Source organism: Musca vetustissima, unplaced genomic scaffold (assembly GCF_032173495.1).
Source record: "Musca vetustissima isolate MV318-11 ecotype Yass unplaced genomic scaffold, APGP_CSIRO_Mvet_v1 utg130463, whole genome shotgun sequence".
Classification (NCBI taxonomy): Eukaryota; Metazoa; Arthropoda; class Insecta; order Diptera; family Muscidae; genus Musca; species Musca vetustissima.
The window spans coordinates 1-20,338 of NW_026885699.1; the positions used below are offsets into that span (position 1 = coordinate 1).

The 20,338-nt window shown below is 34.0% G+C and overlaps 2 protein-coding genes across 2 annotated transcripts; both read left to right on the plus strand.

Moving 5' to 3' along the window:
* Positions 1–1,495: 1,495 nt before the first annotated feature.
* LOC133332960 (uncharacterized) lies at positions 1,496–2,096 on the plus strand (the record flags this gene model as incomplete). The annotated part of the gene is made up of 1 exon (XM_061541324.1): positions 1,496–2,096. A coding segment is annotated over one exon (598 nt), but the record flags the coding sequence as incomplete, so codon positions are not given.
* A 411-nt stretch (positions 2,097–2,507) lies between these two features.
* LOC133332963 (carbohydrate sulfotransferase 13) lies at positions 2,508–19,256 on the plus strand. Its single transcript, XM_061541327.1, has 3 exons — positions 2,508–2,957; positions 18,482–18,950; positions 19,016–19,256. Exons 1-3 carry the CDS (start codon positions 2,508–2,510, stop codon positions 19,243–19,245), a joined length of 1,149 nt encoding a protein of 382 aa, XP_061397311.1. The 3' UTR covers positions 19,246–19,256.
* Positions 19,257–20,338: the final 1,082 nt, after the last annotated feature.

Below are 20,338 nucleotides of genomic sequence, written 5' to 3' on the forward strand. Positions count from 1 at the left end.
ATTATTAGAAATAAAGCGATAAAAAATGGAAAAAGGTCAAGTCGAACTTTGGGTACCCTCCACCACCAAGGCCTATAAATAAGACCTCTTAAGTTTGCTGTAAAAATACATTATTGTGAATTATTTCCATTATAAAAACGTAAACAAAATCCACATTTTTGACATTAGACTTGGGAGAAAACTGCTGACTTTCGCTAGCTGGGTTAACCTATTAATAGATCTTGCCCTCCACCATAGCAATACTAATAGTTAATTGAAATGAAAATATAGGGAACATACCCAAAATTATACCTATACCGACAAGTATACCAAGCGATTGTTGTAAACCATAATGTACACCAAATACAAATTTCAGCAATGGAGATGTTTCCTAAAATCTCATAATCCCAAAACGTAGGCCGATATTGGCAACGCATGTCAGTGTGGAACATATGTATAAAATTCTAGTTTTTTATCTGGATATTGTTCGTTGGTAGAATGATTACAACATATGGCTATATCGTCTAGAATTCCATACTTTGTATATCCCGCATACTGCCTATAGGCGTGTTCCACCAGCCTATAGGCAGACAACCCCAAAAATTGTTTACTATAGAAAGGGGTTATGTGGGGACTATCTCCAAAAGGGGGCGAATATAACAAATATAATTACAAAATATCAAATTACAGCGAATTAGATTGAAATTCGGGTTCAAAACTATAAAAATATTGAAATTATGAGGGGCTACCGGAAAAAGTGTTTCCATCAGTATTATTTTTACTGGAAAGATTTGGTACCCAATAGGAAAGTGCCAGCAAATTCGATTGAAAAGCTCGCTCAAGAACCCGAAATTTGAACTGAAAGAAAAAGTGGATCAATATTTATAATTTTTAGTGGGTAAATTGGGTACCGAATAAAAACGCAAAGATTTAGTACTTTGCGTACAGCAAATTCAGTTTAAAAACTCACCCAAAAATACAGAAAAATGACCGTACCATTAATAATTTTTAGTTTTCTCTCCACTACATAATAAAAATACAATGTACCATATTTAAACAACTTCGATTGAAAAACGCACGCAAGATCCACAAAAGAGTACCCTTTTATGAAGCTATGTCTAAACCTAGACCAACATAGCTACATAATAAATATACAATTTGCCAATTATATGGGGGCTAGTCCGATATAGCCCTTAACCTAGTCCGATATAGCCCATCTTCGAACTTGACCTGCCTGCAGACAAAATACAACATTATGCAAAATTTCAGCACCCTATCTCACTTTCATTACATAGCGGACTACAACAGACGGACGGACATGGCTAGATCGTCTTAGAATTTACCCTGATCAGGACGGAATGACAAAATTAATATACCCTCCATACTATTGTAGTTTTGGAATACTCTAATAATATACCACACCATTTATTACACTTTCCAATCCATTTCCGAACTCAATCTTAAATATTGCCTTCTCCACTGAACATCCCCGCCATTCTACCATGTTGAACTAAAGAGTTTTCCAAAATTATATTATTGGTTTGCCACAAGATCAACCCACTATTGCACAGTTAAAGAAAGCCATTGCCGCACAAGCAAACATTCAACAAAAAAGAGAGTTAAGAGAACGTCAAGAAGAGCGTCTACGCCGGAGAACACAAAATGTGATCCAACAAGCCACTACCAATATGGATGGCACTCTGTTGGCGTGGTGGGCAAGTGGAAACAAAACAACAACGACTACTACTAACAGCCAGCTAGAGAGCAATAACGATAACACCGCCAAAGAGAAATGCCAAGAGCAAGACAATAGCATTACAAGAAAAACAACAACCTGTGAGACAATGGCAGCAACAGCAACGTTGTTGAAGTCCAAACAGTCCATTCGGCGAACTGGTGAATTAGTTTGTTCTGCGGCACACAACGGTCATCAACATAGGCCGTGCGTTAGCTGGCGTTACCTATGGCGAACATACGCTCTATTCGATCCCGCCACCAAATCGCTGATAAATGATGAAAACGGTCGCAAATTGTTAAGTGAATGTGGCATCGAGAATGCACAGACTCTAAAGTTTACCAAACGTGAAAAATATTTGGGCAAAAAGCGGCAATAAAAAGCTGGCCACCACATGGTTGGTTATTGGGTCAGCCAATAAGTGTTTGTTTTTGAAATTGAGTTGAAAGAAGGAAAGAAAGTGTTGTTGATATTACTGCATTATAATAAGCAAATAAAAGAAAAGAAATTAATTTAAATAAAGTATTAAATTTAACAAATTTTGAAAATAACACCAAATGATTTTAAAAGAAAAGCAACCACAACAACAATCAAAGTCCAAGAAACATTCCATGTGCCAATTAATTGCAATCAAGGCCAGAGTCAAGAAAAGAAAATATTCAGTGTCAAAGTATCCGCTCCTGCTTCATTGTACAACATCAGCATCAACCCGCATCAAATCCAACAACAACAACAACCCGATTGTCAAAAGTTGTTGCTACAACAGCATTCCGTTCTGTGTGAAACCAAGAAGATGATGAAGACTACTCCAACAACTGTTGCCCCCGCCTCTACTACAGATGATTCTGCGAATCAACATTTGGATTGTGTTGAAGATAATTTAATATCAAATTTCTCCACATCCGAAGCGGAATCATCGCCATCATCATTTTCCATTAATCGCAGGAAATTCTTTAATCGTAAATCCCTCTTCGTTTCCATAGTTGTTATTGTATTTTTATTCACGCTACAAATTGATCTGATACGTGGCGCCTTCGAAGATGTCAATAATAATAAGGTGAAAATTACCAAACGTAGTTTGGAATTGACCCAAACGATAAATATGCAACGTCAGGAATATTTGCAAAGACAATGTGATACATTGGGTTATAGTCAACAGGATTTAAATGATTTAACCGACGAACAAATGGATCATATGATTGTGGATAAGGATTTTAAATTCTTATACTGTTATGTGCCGAAGGTGAGTTTGAAAATTAAGTTTGTGGGCCAAAGTGTTATTTCGCTACAGGGGCAACATGGTGGTGAATTTAACAGGGAACAAAATTAAATTTAAATATATGTTTTATTTAATTTCAATTTAACGGATTGCCGATTAAAATTAATAAACATTTCTTTTTGTGAAAATATTGTATCGGAACCCTCATCGAAATATTTACAAAGCCATATAAACATAAAGATAAGACAACTCATACGTCGACAAATGTCGATAGATGGCTTTTGCTCTGTTGTTATGAGGAAGCTATGTTAGGAGCGAGATAGACACATGGTTCCTTTTGACAATATGCATAGAATCACTTTCTGAGTCGATTTATGCATGTCCGTCCGGCTGTCCATATGTCCATGTTAAATTGTAAACAAAGTACAGGTCGCATTTATCATCCGAATTGAATGAAATTTGGCACAGCTCATTTATTTGGCCCAAGGACGAACCCTATTGGGAAAACTCGGTTCAGATTTAGATATAGCTCCCATATATAGTTTCGTCCGATTTTATGTGAATGATGCACAAAATTCCCAATATTTGTACGGAAATTAAGGATTTCGAAAGTACGATAGGTGTCATGAGGAGACAGTTTTCAAGATGGCATTCTAAAATTATCTATGTGTAGTTTTCGCGAACCAAATTGCCGTCGTCTAAAAAGAGTTCGTTCATATGTTTGCTATACAAAACAATCCCAGCTCCAATGATTCCATATTATAAATATTAATATTATTCAAAGTAATTCCAAAATACTGAAGTAGATAGAATTTCGGTAAGAAATTTGTCCAACCCAAACTTGTAAAAAAATTGTCTCTGTCTGTATATGATTGGAAATAGCTTGAATCCATCATTTGAAATTCAAAATTATACCGAATTTGATTTTCTTCCATATTCCAAAGACAATTGCCTGGACAGTTTCAATTGATTGTATACATTTACATCAATGTTTCTGTTATTGGTTTTCCATTATGATTTAGAGGTTTATTGAACTTAAAAAAATAAATTATTGAAGCTTCGTTTTTTTTTTTGCTTTCAATGGCAAAACTGCCTTCTGGACTTTTGCATCTACTGTTTCGGTATCGTGTTGGGCCAGAGTATGTTGTTGTGGTTTATGCTTGCCTGTTTTTTGGGGGGTTTTAAGTCAAAATTCTTGTTGTTGTCTTTTGCTGTCTGTGTAAAACAGAATTCTCAAAAATCATACGAGCTGAAACGCCGACTCATACACACAAAAATACCGACCAAGCCATAAAATCCCGTCGCATATGTTAGGTTTCTTTTGTTGTTCTTGTAGTTTTTTAGTTTTTATTAAAGGTTTGATTTTATTTAAGGAAACATGCCCATCTATATAATCGCCAGAGCGATTGAGACAAAGAGCAACAAAAGAAAGAGAACTTTCGTTCCCATCTTTTGTGTGTTTGGTTGTTTGTTTATTTAGTTTACCCTTCATACACTGGACCACAAAAGTATGCGGAAATTTCTTCCAAATATGTGGGACACATGAAAATTAGGTACAATGTGTTAATTAATTCCCATAATAGAATTCTGTTCTATATTCTCTGTTATTGAGTTTTGTGTTGTGCTCTATTTCTCAATATAAACAATCTATTGCTGATCAACAAACAATTGGCTGGCGGCTAGCTGAACGATTTCAAACTTTGATTTGACTATTTATTGAAATGACCTAGACTGTGGGCAAAAACGCCACAAAAAATTAAATTGCATAAATAAACAATGAATTAAAGTGAATTTGAAATTTTATTAGTAATGTTTACAATAAGAAAAAGGAAAATTTCTGTACACAATAGAATATTCTGAGAGTTTGATTTTGTTAATTGAAAAAAAAAACTATCGTTTTCATGCGAATTTTTGTCACGTGCATATCTGACCAAGAGGACAGGGACCAATAATAAAATACCCTTTCGATTTCTAACATTCCTTATGAGCCAAAATTATATGAAATTGAAAATACAACAAAATTTAGTGAATATTAAAAAAATAAATTTCATTCATTTCAGAAATAGGATTATAAAAAAGTTTTCTTCTGTTATAACTTGATTTTCGCAGAATTCACATTTGTACCTATACCTATATAGTTTTATTGCTTGAAATAGTAAATAATTATTTGTGAGTTCATATTTCATGTGGTATTAATTTAAGCATAAAACTACAGTTCAAATTACTCAAAACGATTTACCTATTTTTTTTTTTTTTAAATAACTCGATACTTGACCATTTGCTAATGGAAATATAATCACACCACAATGCAATAAGTTATTTTTTATAGTTTTTATTTCTTGATGTTTTTTGTTGTTGTATTTTAATAATAATAATAATCTGCTGCATGTTGTATATAATTACACTGAGTAAAGATCAAAAAGTTCATTGTAATCATTAATGGGGCAGTATTAAGAAACTGCGTCTTAATAAACACTTTTTTATGCGAATAGAAACTTAATCTGAAATTTAATAAACATAAAATTAGTAGCAGGAATGGGAAATTGAATACTGTTGAAATTCTTAGAACATGCTGACATTATAAAAAAATATGTACAATTTCAATTAAAATACCATAGACAAAAATAAGGTAAATTTTATATTCCCTTAATAAGAAAAATAAAAAAATCCATTAGAATGTCTGCAATGAAGCCAATATTAAAAATACTTCTTAAAAGAAAAAAAAAACATTTTCGGTTTTCTAATTTCCCTACCAAAATTTTTTACCAGAGGGTTAACTTCTTCTTGACCTTAAAAAGTTTTTCAGGCGCGTCGATCTTGTGCCCAATTTTACCAGTTTGAAAGACAATTCTTTGATATGTCATCCTCCGCTTAATCTTTACATCGAATTCGTGGCCTTCCCCATTCTGCGTGAACCATATGTAGGCTCGCTTTTATATGCCTTTTGAGCTGGGGCATCCTCATCCATCCATGCAACGTTGCCACCATAGTCGCTGCAGTTCGATACGACCGACCATGACCGTGAATAGATTTCAGATCGATAGGACTGACCATGTCCGTGTAGAGATGGCAAAGTTCGTGGTTCATTCGATGCCGTTGTTCACCGTCGATGCAGATCGGTCCGTAGATCTTTCAGAGAATTTTTCTCTCAAAAACTCCATGAGTTGCCTCATCTCAAGTACCCATTATTTTAATCCATACACCAGTACTGGTATTAGCGTCTGGTAGAGTGAGAGTTTGGTCTGGAGAGGGGTGGCCTTGTTTCTAAACTGCAATGTTCAAAGGCCATAGTAGCGTCTGTTGACCAACAAAATACTTCACCGAATTTCAAAACTTATGTCAGTAGTTTTATTTATGGCGGTACCGAGGTATATAAAATCTTTGACTACCTCGAAGCTGTAGTTTTCAATTTCCACAGTTGATTCGAATCTACTGGACGTCTTACGAATTGATACCATTAGCTTGGTCTCCTCGCCATTTTCTGCTTCTCCACTTTGGCAGACTCCTTCTCCATTCGTTCAAAGGTAGCTGTTATCGCTCGCAATGTTACACCCATTATGTCGATGTCGTCGGCCTAGGCGAGTTAAATATGCTGGTGTATAGAGATTTTGTTCACATTTGCATCTCGTATGGCCTTTTCCAGCAGGATTTTAAGAGATCGGTCCGTAGAGGGGTAGAAAAGTAATTTCCAATTTTAACTGCTGACCCTGGCTTTAAACACCCCTGAACGGATAGGGCTGTCGAATGCGGCTTTAGGTGGAATGTGTCCATGTGCTTTTCGTGTTTCTTTTCCAGGATTTGGCGCAGAGTGAAAATCTGGTCTATGGTGGAATTGCCAGGTCTGAAGCAGTTTTGGTATGGTTCAATAATATCATTGATCATTGACTTCAGTCGTTCACACAGTACGCTGGATAGCATTTTATATGCGATGGGAAGGAGATTTATTCCTCTGTAGTTGGCTCACATTGCCTTATCCCCTTTTTTGTGCACAAGATACAGAATGCTGAGGTTTCAATCATTAGGCATGTATTCCTCCTTGCTTTTGCTGCAGTTTGCAGGGACAATTATTTGCCATTGTGCTTATCGGGATAAGGAGTGCTTCCGTCAAATAGGTGTGTAAGTTAAGCGGAGTAGGGTTCTTTTTGAAGCTTTTCGACGTCGAGTTCTCGTGTTGTGCTAGATCGCACCTTTGCTGCAACGTTAACACAACGCTTCTCAGATCGATCGAACTTCTTAAACACTTCCGTCTAGCACAATATTGTCGATTTGATTTCTCGTTGTTTGATCGGGAGAAATCCAGGTGGCCTTGTTTATATCGATATGCTTGAATCTGGTGCTGCTAACTACCATGTTTTTTGCTGCCGCGAAGTCAATCAACCTCATGCCGTAGTCGAATGTTCCTACATGGAGGCTGAAATTTCCGACGGTGGGACAAAAGAAATATTTTCCAATCCGAATTTTGCATTAACATTTCCTAGCAGAATTTTAATGTCATGGACAGGGCAGCGATCATAAATGATTGCAATTCAAAATAATTAAAGGAATTTCCAAATAAAATATTTGTAATATCAAATTAAAAATTGGAATTAAAAATGTAATTATTTGAATTACAAATGCGGTTATTTTGTCTTTGTAAGATTTAGTCGACAAAAACCTAACCTACGATTTCGCTGTTAAGAAATGGTTGTCAAAAGTCATCCAAGTTATTTGATTAAAAGCCTCCGTTTGGCTTTATTATATATTCGACATATAACGAGTTAGTTTGCAGGGTATTAATATTAAATATTTCTTCCAATTGTGCGGAATATTACCAAGTGCTTTTAGAAATTTACACTGATTACATTTTAAAGGTATTTGTGTTATTTCTAAAAACATCAAATTCACAAACTCAAGTACTCTGGGCCAATCAAATATTTTCTAATCAATTTGAATTGAATAAATAATTATTGACCCTTTTTTAAATAGAAATGATATGGATTAGTGATAATGATTTATTAAAAGAAAAATAAACAAAAAATTAATTTCCAGCAGCAACTCTTGATAAAGGTAATTCAATAAGCCCTGATTGCGAATCACTAGTCTCCTTAATTAAATAAAGAGAACAGCAAAGACGTAAAGAAAAAAATCCCAATTTAGTTGATTTGTAATCAGCTTATTTAATAAAAACCTTTTGACTAAAGCCCATGTCTATAAATAATAAAAAGCTGAGGATGATACTACTATTGTTAATTAACTCAGTGATAAGAAGTGTGTCACCTTTATGACTTATTTGCTAAGTTTTTTCCCCTTCGCTGATATTCAAAATGCAATTCGTCAAGTATTCTATTCTAAACTATTGAAAATAACTTGATACTTGATATCAATTAATTTTCTTTTACTAGGCGGCACTTGATTAACTACAACATAAATGTTATCTGTGATAAGATTACCAATGGATTTGTCAAGACCTTAAGCAGTGGACTACACTGAACAACAAAAATTTTAGGAAAACTTTTTATCTTTTGCGTCAGAATTTTATACGCAAATAATATAATTTTTAATTAATCCATAATTCCGAAAGTACCTTTTAAGAACAACCTTGTTTTATAATACCTTTTCATTACAACTGTTAATTTACCGATCAAGAAGCTGTATAAAAGAAGAGCGAAATTGTAAGAAATCGCTAATTCCTTTAGCGAGATTTGAACACGAAATCGTATTGCTTCAAACCTTAAAATTTCACTAGCAGCATATTACGTATTACTACAAACTATCGTTCGGATACAAAACTTATCGAAGCAAATAATAGCCTATTTGGTACAATTACCTCAAAACAAACAAAATTGATTATATTCAGTTATGTTGTCAATAGTTCCAAGATTTCAAATGTTTACTTAAGTGGATCAATCAATTCCCACCCGACATATTCCAAAAGCAAAGAAAAAAAATGTTAGAAATAAACAAAAAGAAATCACAGAAAAACAAATAATTGAAGTGCCTTGTTTGCCGAGCAAAGTGCTCCACAAACATGTATTTGCCAAATAAAACATCTCTTCAACTGTCGAGTGGTCGGTCTGTCCGGTAAATCGATTGGTCATCATCTTTAGATTTTGTGAAAATTTGTATCCACAACAACAGAATGGATCTCTTTCAATTTCAATCCAAATCACACGAATAAACACTATTTTCGTGAATTGAAATAGTGAATGAAATCTCAATCTCTCATATATCTATGTTGTGTTGTCTGAATGATGATACACATGTGAAGAATGCCGCACATAATTCTCCCGAAATTGTTAATGGTCCCAATAAAAATCCAATTTCGTTTATTTATGTGCGGTATTATTTTTGCAATAATTTTGGATTTCGGGGAAATTTATTCGAATAATATTTTGAAGGGGTTATTAATTTGAATAGAGAAAGGGAGAGCATAATTTACATTGAATATATTCAGAATAAATTGCTAAGTTTTAGATACTGAACAATCTACGAAGGTGGAACACCCAATGGAATTTTCTATCATTGCGCCATTAAAGAAATTGAACTAGAAAATAAAGGGGACTATCATATGTGCTTGCAAAAGATCCTATTTGTATTTGTAATTCAATTTAATAAGGTCTCTTTAAAATATATCAAATATTCTTACTTAATTAGTTGGCTCGAGGCAGAACATTTGTTTCCATCGAATTCGTGACCTTCCAATCTGCGTGAAAAATCAGTAGGATCGGTTTTATAAGTCTTTGAGCTGGGGCATCTTCAAACATTCGCGCAACATGGCCACCGTAGACGCTGCAGCTCGACTCGTCTAACTGTGTTTATGTCCATATATATGGTATAGCTCGTAGTTCATTCATTGCCGATATTCACCGTCGACCCGTAGATCTTTTGGAGAATTTTTCTCTCAAACACTCCAAGAGCTGCCTCATCAGCTTGCGCAAGTACCCATGCTTCTGATCCATACAACAGCACGCGTAGTATCAGCGTCTTAAAAAGGTGTGAGTTTGGTCTGCCGAAAGGTGGCCTTGTTTCTAAATTGCATACTTAGGCCATAGTAGCATATGTTGGCGAACGCTATTCTTCTCCGAATTTCAAAACTGATGTCATAAGTGTATACAATCTTTGACTACCTCGAAACTGTAGTTTTCACGTTCCACAGTTGGTCCGAGTCTACTGGACGTATTGCGTGTTGATACCATCAGCTTGGTCTTCTTATCATTTACTGACAGACCCACTTTGGCAGACCTCTTCTCAACGTGTTCAAATGTGGTTGTTACCGCTCGCAATATTCGACCCTTTGGGATACAGTGTGCCATTTCTGTTCACACTTGCCTCCCGTATGACCTTTTCCAACAGGATGTTAAAAAAAGGTCACATGAGAGGATGTCACCTTGTCTGAACCCTAGCTCGGTTTTTAACGGCTCAAAGGGGTCCTTTCCGTCATTAACTGCTGACCTTGTGCCAGTTAAAGTATCCTGCATAGCCGTATGCAGACATGGCATTAAACATCTCTGAATGCGAATAGATGGAATGTGTCGAAGTCTTTTTCATGTGTCTTTTCCAAGATTTGGCCCAGAGTGAAAATCTGGTCTGTAGTGGATTTGCCAGGACTGAAGCCGCATTGGTATGGTCCAATAACGACATTGACCATTGGCTTCAGTCGTTCACACAGAACGCTGGATAGCACTTTATATGCGATGGGAAGGAGACTAATTCCTCTATAGTTGGTACATAACGTCTTGTCTCCTTTTTTGTACACGGGACACAGTACGCTGAAGTTCAAATCATTGGGAATGCATTCTTCTAGCCAAATAGTACTATTCAGCTGGTGCATGTACCAGCATCTGACAACCGGTCTTGAATAGTTCGGCAGGCATCTGCTGCTTTATTATTCTTCAACCGATTAATTGTTATTCTGACCATATCTTGGTAAGGCGGTATACAAACTATACCAGGGTTCTTCACCAAAAAGCTCTTTCTAGATCCTCAACATGCTATTGTTTCTGTCACCAGGTTTCCATCTTCATCTCTACAGGAGAATGCCTGCACCAAAGCCTTCGGTTTGGTGTTTTACTCGTTGGTAGAATTTCCGGACTTCGTTCTGACTCCTGTTCATATCTATTTGCTCCCGCTCACGTTTTTTTGCGCTTTCTGCTTTTTTATGAAAATTTGTGTCTCCTCTCGGCTTAGCTCCTGATAATTCTCTCTCGCATTGCGTGTTGTTACTATCTGCAGAATTGCCCTATAGCTGCGTTTTTCACCTCAGTAGCATTACCACACTCCTGATCGTACCATGGGTTTCTTGATGGTGATTTTTGGTACTCAAGTGTTGCTTTTGCTGGAGTTTGTAGGAAATGGGCAATTCTATGTCATTGTGTTTCTATATTATTATTTGTACAAGGAGTGCTTTCGTCAATCAAGTAAGTAAGCTGTTGTATTTGCAACTCTTCGACGACGAGTTTCCGAGTTACATTAGATCGCACCTTTGCTGCTATATTAAGATGGGTGCGCACCTTGGCTGCCACAAGGCACTCCGAATTGGCATTCGCTCCTCTGATCGACCGAACGTCTAAAACACTGGATGAATGCCTTCCGTCTATCACAACATGATCAGTCTGATTTCTCGTTATTTGATCGGGAGAAAGCCAGATGCACTTGTGTATATTGAGATGCTTGAATCGGGTGCTGTTAACTAACAAATATACAGACTTTTCATATTGCTTAAAACTAAAATGATTTTCTTTTTTCTCAATATTGTATTGAATATTTTGTCACGATGTTGAATAAACATACACACATGCAAATAAATATATACAATTAAAAACTAAACAACAGGTGTACGAAATATGGAATCATATTTGTTAAATAATTTTAATTATTTCACATATTCATATCTTCCGGTTATAATTTTTGTGTCCAAAAATTAAATCAAATGGTTAAATAATTAAAAGCTGTGACAAATTTGAATTTTTGTTTTGAAACGTCAACATTAATTGACACAGAAATTAAACAAACCGAATTGACCATAATTACCCATTTGGTAACCAGATGTTTTGTTTGGTATTTTTTGTGTTATTTTGTTCAACATGATATTTTATCGTATGATATGATTGATTAGTTTAGGAATTGTAAAATGTTGCCAGATTTTTGTCACAATTTTTAATAAAAAAATATATATTTCCCATAAAGATAATTGTGGTTCAAAGTTCCAATTGAAATCACTTTCAGACGGTTTAATGAACGCAAATGTCAAATTGTTGACGTATGTAGAAAAGAGATTATATGTTTTATTTTGGATTATCGCCAACATCATCTTTATGCGTTATTTTATAAATAAATAAAAAATCTATGTCATTCACAATTGTCACAAAAAGCAGACGTTCATAATCGATAATACAACAGAATTAACTCTAAGCTTTTTAAAAAAAGTGGGATATTTAAACGTCTCCTCTCTTTATGTCCATGAATATAAATTCATTGAAAGAGGTTTTCATTGTTAGAGTTAAACGTTCGTCAAATACCCATTTTTACCCCGGCAAAATATTTTTTAATTATTAAAATAATAAAATTCTGGTAACATTGTTCGATAGTTCTCTCGTCTTATCTAATATTTAATAGAATATTATTTCGGCTAGAACACGTAACATTTAATCAATATTTAATGCTAAGTAACAACATGTTTTGTTTGGCCTTTGATACCTGCGTTTGTTGGAGTATTTTCGTTTGGCTGAAACCCGAATGAGTAATTATTTCATTAATGAGCTGTGATAACCAATTATCGTTAAAGTAAATATATAAAAAATATATGTTTAGTGTATACACCCAACCATACGATGATTTGTGAAAAAGGATTTCTATTTTGATTTGGAAAATAATATAATAATAGATACATGTACTGTGGGGTGAAGAAATATAGGCAACATTATTAGAATTGTGACATGTTAAATTCTTTTGAAATTGTGACGCATAACATTATTAGGGATAGGTTATAGTTGTCACTATCAAAATTAAAAAAAAGGAATTGACAAGTATATGTGGCGAGATCCGAACCTCGGTGGAAAATAGCTCATGTTTAAAATATATATTTTTGAATATGTTTCTCTTTATGGATAACCATTAAGCTATAAATATTTCTTTTTACATTGTCAGACATTTCATATTTTTTAAAACGCATCCAAAATGTTCTTATTTTAGAATATGAACAACATCAACAAATTGACACATATTTTTTTTTTCAATATCTCTCAATTGTTTAAAGATATTAAAACACAGACTTGGGTGGCAGATTTGTGTGCTGCGGCTACTGGTATCTGACACACACATGGTGCCGTCAGTTCTCATTCACAATTATTGAATATCCGCCTTCTCACTGGCAGTCGGTATGTGTTCACTTTATGTGGTGCACATTCGATATCACCATGCAAATATATTTAAAGAAACTAGTTAAAGATGCAATTTGTTGTTACAGTCAAACATCGCTTTGTGTGGCATCTGTGTGTGTGCCAATGTATAAATCAAATTATTCCCAGCCATATAATTTATTTTCTTTTCCCGAATAGCAACGTCTATCTGTATTGTGAGATGCATTTCTATGTCTGAAACTTGATTGTGTGCCATCAACTCACAGACAGATAGATAAACAGTCAATTAAGCCTCGGCTTTCTATCGCCCGACATTCATGCAATTACTTCCGTAATGATTTATATTAGTGGGTGACAAACTATATGCGACAGCGGATCATCACACTTTCTTAACATAGATTCTCAAGGTCTGTGAGAAAAACAGTGCAATGAAATCAAATAGATTAGGGGAAATGTATTTCAGGAATGTTTGAGGGAAAAGCTTTATAAATTTAAAATATTTTATTTATTTCTTTAAATAATTATTTTTATATTTATTTAATTAAAAAAACAATATATAATTCTGGCCCTTTATATATTTCTCAGTTTTTAAGTGACTTATTTATACTCTTTCGAGTCGAGCTTAATGATCTAAGTTTTGCAATGAAAATGAAAGCCAGGAGAAGAACCTTGGTTAAGCGGCTCATCAGGCATATTGGTCTATGTGGCATTACAATGGTCGTATGTTGATAACTTGTATTTATTTCGCTCTGATGCGCACTTTGTCAAGGTTCGACATTTGTCTTCATTGTAGAAACAGTCCTTTTTCAAAACAGATTTTTGTTGTAGCGAGGGATAATTTATTCACACACCTACAATTGTTTACCATGCATGTTTTTGCGCAACCTTTTAGGAAGTGTGTTGATGGCTCAGAAGTCATGAAAGAAGTGTCCCATATGAAAAATTACTCAAACTCTAAATTGTTCCAAGTGTAGGATATATAATGCTCTTCATTACAACAATAACGCAGAAAGCCGTTCAAAAAACCCTAAAAAGTTTGGACCAACTTATAGTACGGCAAACTAAAAAACACTTGTGTACCTGTGACGAGTCGCACAATATGTAATAAATTCCCAGGAAGCATAGCTTATGGGTCGTACGCCAAGAAAAGTCCCTCTTTTAAGCAACAGACGAAGGAAACGTAGTGGAGTAACATACTAAAATAAAACACTTTATATAAAATAATATCAGATAAGGGTAACTATATAACTTTAAGAAAGGGAAAATAAGTAGAGCTTTTAGTCTTTTAGCAAAATGTGTCAAACATCAATTAAATACTTATTAAAATAACTCATTGTTTACGGTTGAAAACCTGCATATATAGAAAAAAAGTATAATTTTCCAAAGAACATCTGAACCACCAAACGTTGAAAAATGTATTGGGGTCAGATCAAACAAAAATAATTGTGTTTGGATAGGACGGAATCCTGGTTCCTATGGCATCCGTTGATTGTTGCCTGGCGCCTTAGCGTTCAAAGCCAACTCCTTATTTTCCTAAGGTTGCACAATATGCAGTTGTATACCATAGAAGAAATAATATTGTAGTCTGTATGGAAAAAAATCCGTCACTATAAGAAAAATCTGCTCTGAAAAGGGATGTTCTGGTGTGATAGCAAATGTCCGAACCTTGAAACGATTGAATTTAATTCGTAGATGCAATTTCGCAATAATACTAGACATAAATACTACATATCAAGTTACGAAATTTGTAAACCACATTGTCCAATATGCCTCATGAGCCGCTTAACCAACAGCAAAACGCGTGGCACAATCGTGGGAATGTAGTATCTCTCTGGTTTTCCTTTTCGTTGCAACTTCGATCATGTAGCTCATATCGAAAGGGAAATAAAAGGAAAAACATATATTCGACGTCCTGCACGACCCAAAATACATTAAGAAGACCTCAAACGCGGTGACGGATCCTTATTGATTCAATTTCATAAGTACAAGGACAAAAGGAAGCCTGTGATTATTTAAAGATCCTCAAAAATAAGATGCTTCCATGTGCGGAAAAGGAAATGTCCCTAAAATTTCAATTTTTGCAGGATAACGATTTAAAACCTCTGTCAGAAGTGTTATTGCCTGGTTTGTCGAAAACGATGTGCCGATATTAGTATGTTCATCGCTATCACACTCTATTGGAATCTCTGGGGAGTAAATTGGAAGCTTTAAAAGTAAATATAGGCTCCAAAAGGTGAAAAAGGTTCAGGAAGCGTGGTATTCATTCGAGCATTTGTGCTAACTTTGTAGCCTCCATGCCGTGACGATACCAAAAAGTGTTGAAAATGAAAAAATGAAAAATTTCAATATCATATATTGAAATAATAATAATATAATGATTTATTGTTACCTATAAGTAAAAACTAATTATATTTTGCAAAATATAAAAAGGTCTTATTTAAGGGAACCACCCCCTCCCCCCCCCCCCCAATTCTCCATTTTAATTTAAATTCTAGATTTTCAATGGGCTGATAAGTCAATACCAATGCTTCTTAATGTTTGTAACTTTGCACATATATAATTGAAGATTTAAAAGAGAAGAAAATAATTTACAAAAATTTTTGTTATTGTTTTGTTGTTGTTTTTGTAATTAAAGAAAAATCCTTATTTTTGATGGCGGGCATGATAACTCCCCACTGGATGATCAGAATCCGAAAATTCCAACGGTGTTAGAAATAGCAAATGTCTGTCTCTCGTATGAACTAGGATTATTGACTTCGCTCTAAAATTAACAAAATAGCGGACCTTTGAAAAAATATTTTTGGAAAATCGCCGATTTTTTACAAAAAACCAAGTTAAAAAATAAGGAAGATCTTCACCGATTGGATTTATCCTAGTTCATACGATAGCTATACACTCACAGAGAAACGTGTAAAAATTTTGAATCGATTGGGTTATTAGTTTTTGAGTTATCGTGCCCGCCATCCGCAAAAGAGAAAAACGTGTTTAAAGTTTGAGAAGCCCTTTATCCGTCACTTGATGCTGACACAAAAAAACGGCTATATATTCAAGAGTTCTTGAGATTTTCATTTGAAATTTTGTAGGCACATTCTTGAATTAGTGTAGATTTGAATTAAATCAAAAAAATGGGGGGGGTCCCCTTAAAAACCACATATTAAAACAACCTAATTAATTTGACGAATTTTTAGGAAATGTTTTTCATTTAATACTTTTAGAACAATGAAAAATTTAAGTTAAACATATTTTATGTTTAACTTAAAATATTTAATATATTATATGTATTTTTTTTTCTACCACTGCATATTTTTTGCTGACATGAAAACTATTTTTTCGCCTTTAAAAAAAAACACAAAATAATTTATAATTAATTAAAATCTTGAAATAGTTCAAATGTGCTTCACAAAAACGATCAAAAAAAATGTAGATTTCAAATTTGTATAGATTTCAAGATTTGACTTGACAGCAAACTTAATACTCAGCTATCCTTGCTGTCCGACCTTATATTGGCCTTGGGCGTGGATTTTTAAAAATACTTTTTAAGACAATATGAAAGACATGGCGAAGGTGGGATTTTTAAATATTATTTAAGCCAATATAAAAGGTTTGGCGATGATGAGGTTTAAAAAAATATTTTTAAGGTCATCTGAGGGTCTAAAAGATATACGAGGTCTGTATTTTATATTTTCTATGTTGTAAAAACACTCTTGCAAAAAATTATAGCAATGGCCAGTGTAAGAGGTAATCATTATCATCAGTCATTGCCTTTTTTCCAAAGAATCCTCAAATGTGTTTATTTTCGATATCATCACACTACTCATCCAGAGGATTGGCATTTGACGTAGCAACAATTAGCTTTAAAATTTTTTAAGAAATTTTTATTATTTTTATGTTGACTGGCCAAACTAATTTAATGTCTATACTGATAACCCCCTAACAAGCGGAAGTCAAACTGAAAAAAACAAATACATACACATGTATGTGACAAATACATTAGAATTTCAAAAAGAGAAGTCCATCTTTAGGGTTTGGGCAAATTTTACACGTGTTTCACAAAAGAAAAATAAATTATGACTATAGTCCGAATTTTTATTTTTGACAACTCATTCGACTAAAAATAAATTGAAATTGTGTAAAAATCCATAGCCAAATGTTGGCGACCAGAGACCAGATGTTGTGCTCAAAAATCATGTCGATCGTTTACAACATTTTCATTATGAATGTGTTTCTTATTTTTAGTGCAATTGTACAACTAATAATAAAAAATGCTATTAAATTGCTAATGTTGTAAACATTTGCCAAACGAAATATTTTTTGGAAATTTTTCAATGTTCCACTTTGAATTGAATCTTTGCTATTTTTCTGTTAACAGCTGCTGAAATTCACATAAACTCATTACAATTAAATGTTTTGCTTTAGTTAATGACCGGCCGGTCGACTGACCAAGTAGTCGACCTCCTAATTATTAAACTGGTATTTTTCTGGCAAAAGATTTACGCAATATGTTTTTTTATTTTAATGACCAACGACGTAAACTTTGAGCAAAAAAAAAAAAATTAAAATACTTGACAATGATCGCCGGTTTCCACATAATTTAAATATGACTTATATTGAAATTAAAATAATTCACATTTATATTTGTCCGTAGTGTATTTTTGCGTTTTATTAAACCTTTTTTAATGTTTTTTTATTTCTAAGAAAAACTGTTATCTGATCTCATAAAAAATAGACAATTACACATGCCGAGTAGCTGAGGTTATTTTGCTATTGTATTATTAAACGTGTAATATAGCCTAGGTAATTATGAGGGGAGGGTATTGCACGTTTTGTGGTAGTTCAAATGTTGGAAGGCTCAGCCTATGTTAACATTTTATGAAATAGGGGTATTAAAATGCATTGATTTTTAAAAAACCTAAATTATTCCACCATTTACATAAAATTGGACGAACATATATGAAACCTAAATTTAGATATAAATCTAAGCTCAAGAGGCCCCACCCAATATTACGACATTCAACTGATGGGTCAAGTAGGATACTCCATTCGCTGCATATGATATTTAAACAATTTAAAAGTTGGCCTTTTTCTAAGAACAAAAAAGCAGACCTGTATCCATAGGATTTCGATTGAAGCTTGAAATGTCTATTTTAAAAATAACAATAATTCTACTGTTAAATTAAATTTTATATTAATATCCTTCAATTCCACTTTCAGGTCGCCTGCACAAATTGGAAACGTGTACTAATGTTACTTAAAGGTATGTGGCAAAATGGTACAGATCCGCTGAAAATTCCCGGTTCACTGGCACACTCCGATGGCATGTTTACGAAATTCAGTAGCCTGGATGAAGATGAACGGCAGAAGGTGATGTCAGAATACACCCGATTTATATTTGTACGACATCCATTTGAGAGGATCCTCTCAGCGTATCGTAACAAATTGGAAGGCAACGGACCGAGTACTCGATATTTTCAAAAACGTATTGGCCGGCAAATAGTACGAGGTATACGTGTCGATCCGAGCAATCATTCTCTGGAATATGGTGATGATGTTTTGTTTAGTGAATTTGTCCAGTACCTGCTGACACCCTCATTAAGTCTCAACAATCAGTCAACCTATAACGAACACTGGGAACCCATATCGAGACTGTGTAATCCCTGTATTATGAAATATAATGTCATTGGTATGATATGATTACATGGTATTTAAATTAAAACCCGAAACTAATGTTCCGCTTTTCATTTCCAGGAAAATATGAAACCCTTTTGGATGATTCCGCCTTGGCTCTCTACTTAACCGGTGCTGATAATGTTACATTTCCCTCCGGCCACAAACCATCGAATACTCGTGCCTATTTGCGCAAATACTTCGATCCATTACCGATCAGTGCCATAAGGCATTTGTATGAAATATATTCGGATGATTTCAAACTATTCGATTATGGTTTGGATGATGTTTTAGGTTTTGAATTTGGTTAAAAATACAAATATTTTTTGTTATTATTTTTAACTAGGGAGATTAAACAAAAAGTGCATAATAGAACAAAAATGTTAGTGTATAAGCAAAATTACATGGCTCTACAAAAATGAATGCGGTTACTAAAAATATCATTAAAAAACTATGTAACGAGCCTGTTTCAATTTCCAAAATATAGCTTTAATTTAAATTAGTTTAAGGTTTTATTTGGTTACCTATCTTCCCCATTTACTTTTAAGTATCTTCTATGTATATAACACTATTTTGGATTAATGCCACATATCATAAGTTTTAGAAAAAATTATATATTTTTACAGGGGCCCCACAAAACCATTATAAAATTCGAATTTTTTATTTACAAAATCATTAATTTGTTTTTTACATAACTAACCAGTGTTCATATTTGAATTATAAATTTCATATAATATTTCTCAATATTAACTCTCTCTCTCTGTCTCTCTCTAAATTGAAATCGATTTGTGTGAGATCAATATTAAAAATAGCAAAATTGTTGTTGCTTTTATTGTGTAATGTATTATGATATATGGAAATATTTAATGTTTAAGTCATTTTTAATAAAAAGAATGAAATATATTTTTGATATGAAGAAATTATGTTTTTATATGCATGTATTTTTAATATCTTAATGAATTATAAATTTGAATGGGGGTCATGGGTGCTATACCTGAATATAGACGTATATAGAGACTTGTCTCCATAAATATGATTCACTCTACTTGAACCAGGAATGCCGTAGGGGATGACAGATATCAGGCGACGGCTCTGATTGACATTAACATGGTAAAGCCCAGGTTTATTTTGGTCGCACTTTCATCTCAAATGTTGATACTGATCGCGAGTAGATGAACGAATTGCTATAATCCGTATAAAATCGAAGTTCTTCTCATCAGTCTTATTTGCGCCCATGCTTCTGCTAGGAGATTATAATGCAAAAATCGGAAGGGATAATATTTCTGAAGGGATAATATTTCAGCCTCCATGGAGAAACATCCAACAACGGCATGAGGAAAATTCAGCCTCCATGGAGAAACATCCAACAACGGCATGAGGAAAATTCAGCCTCCATGGAGAAAA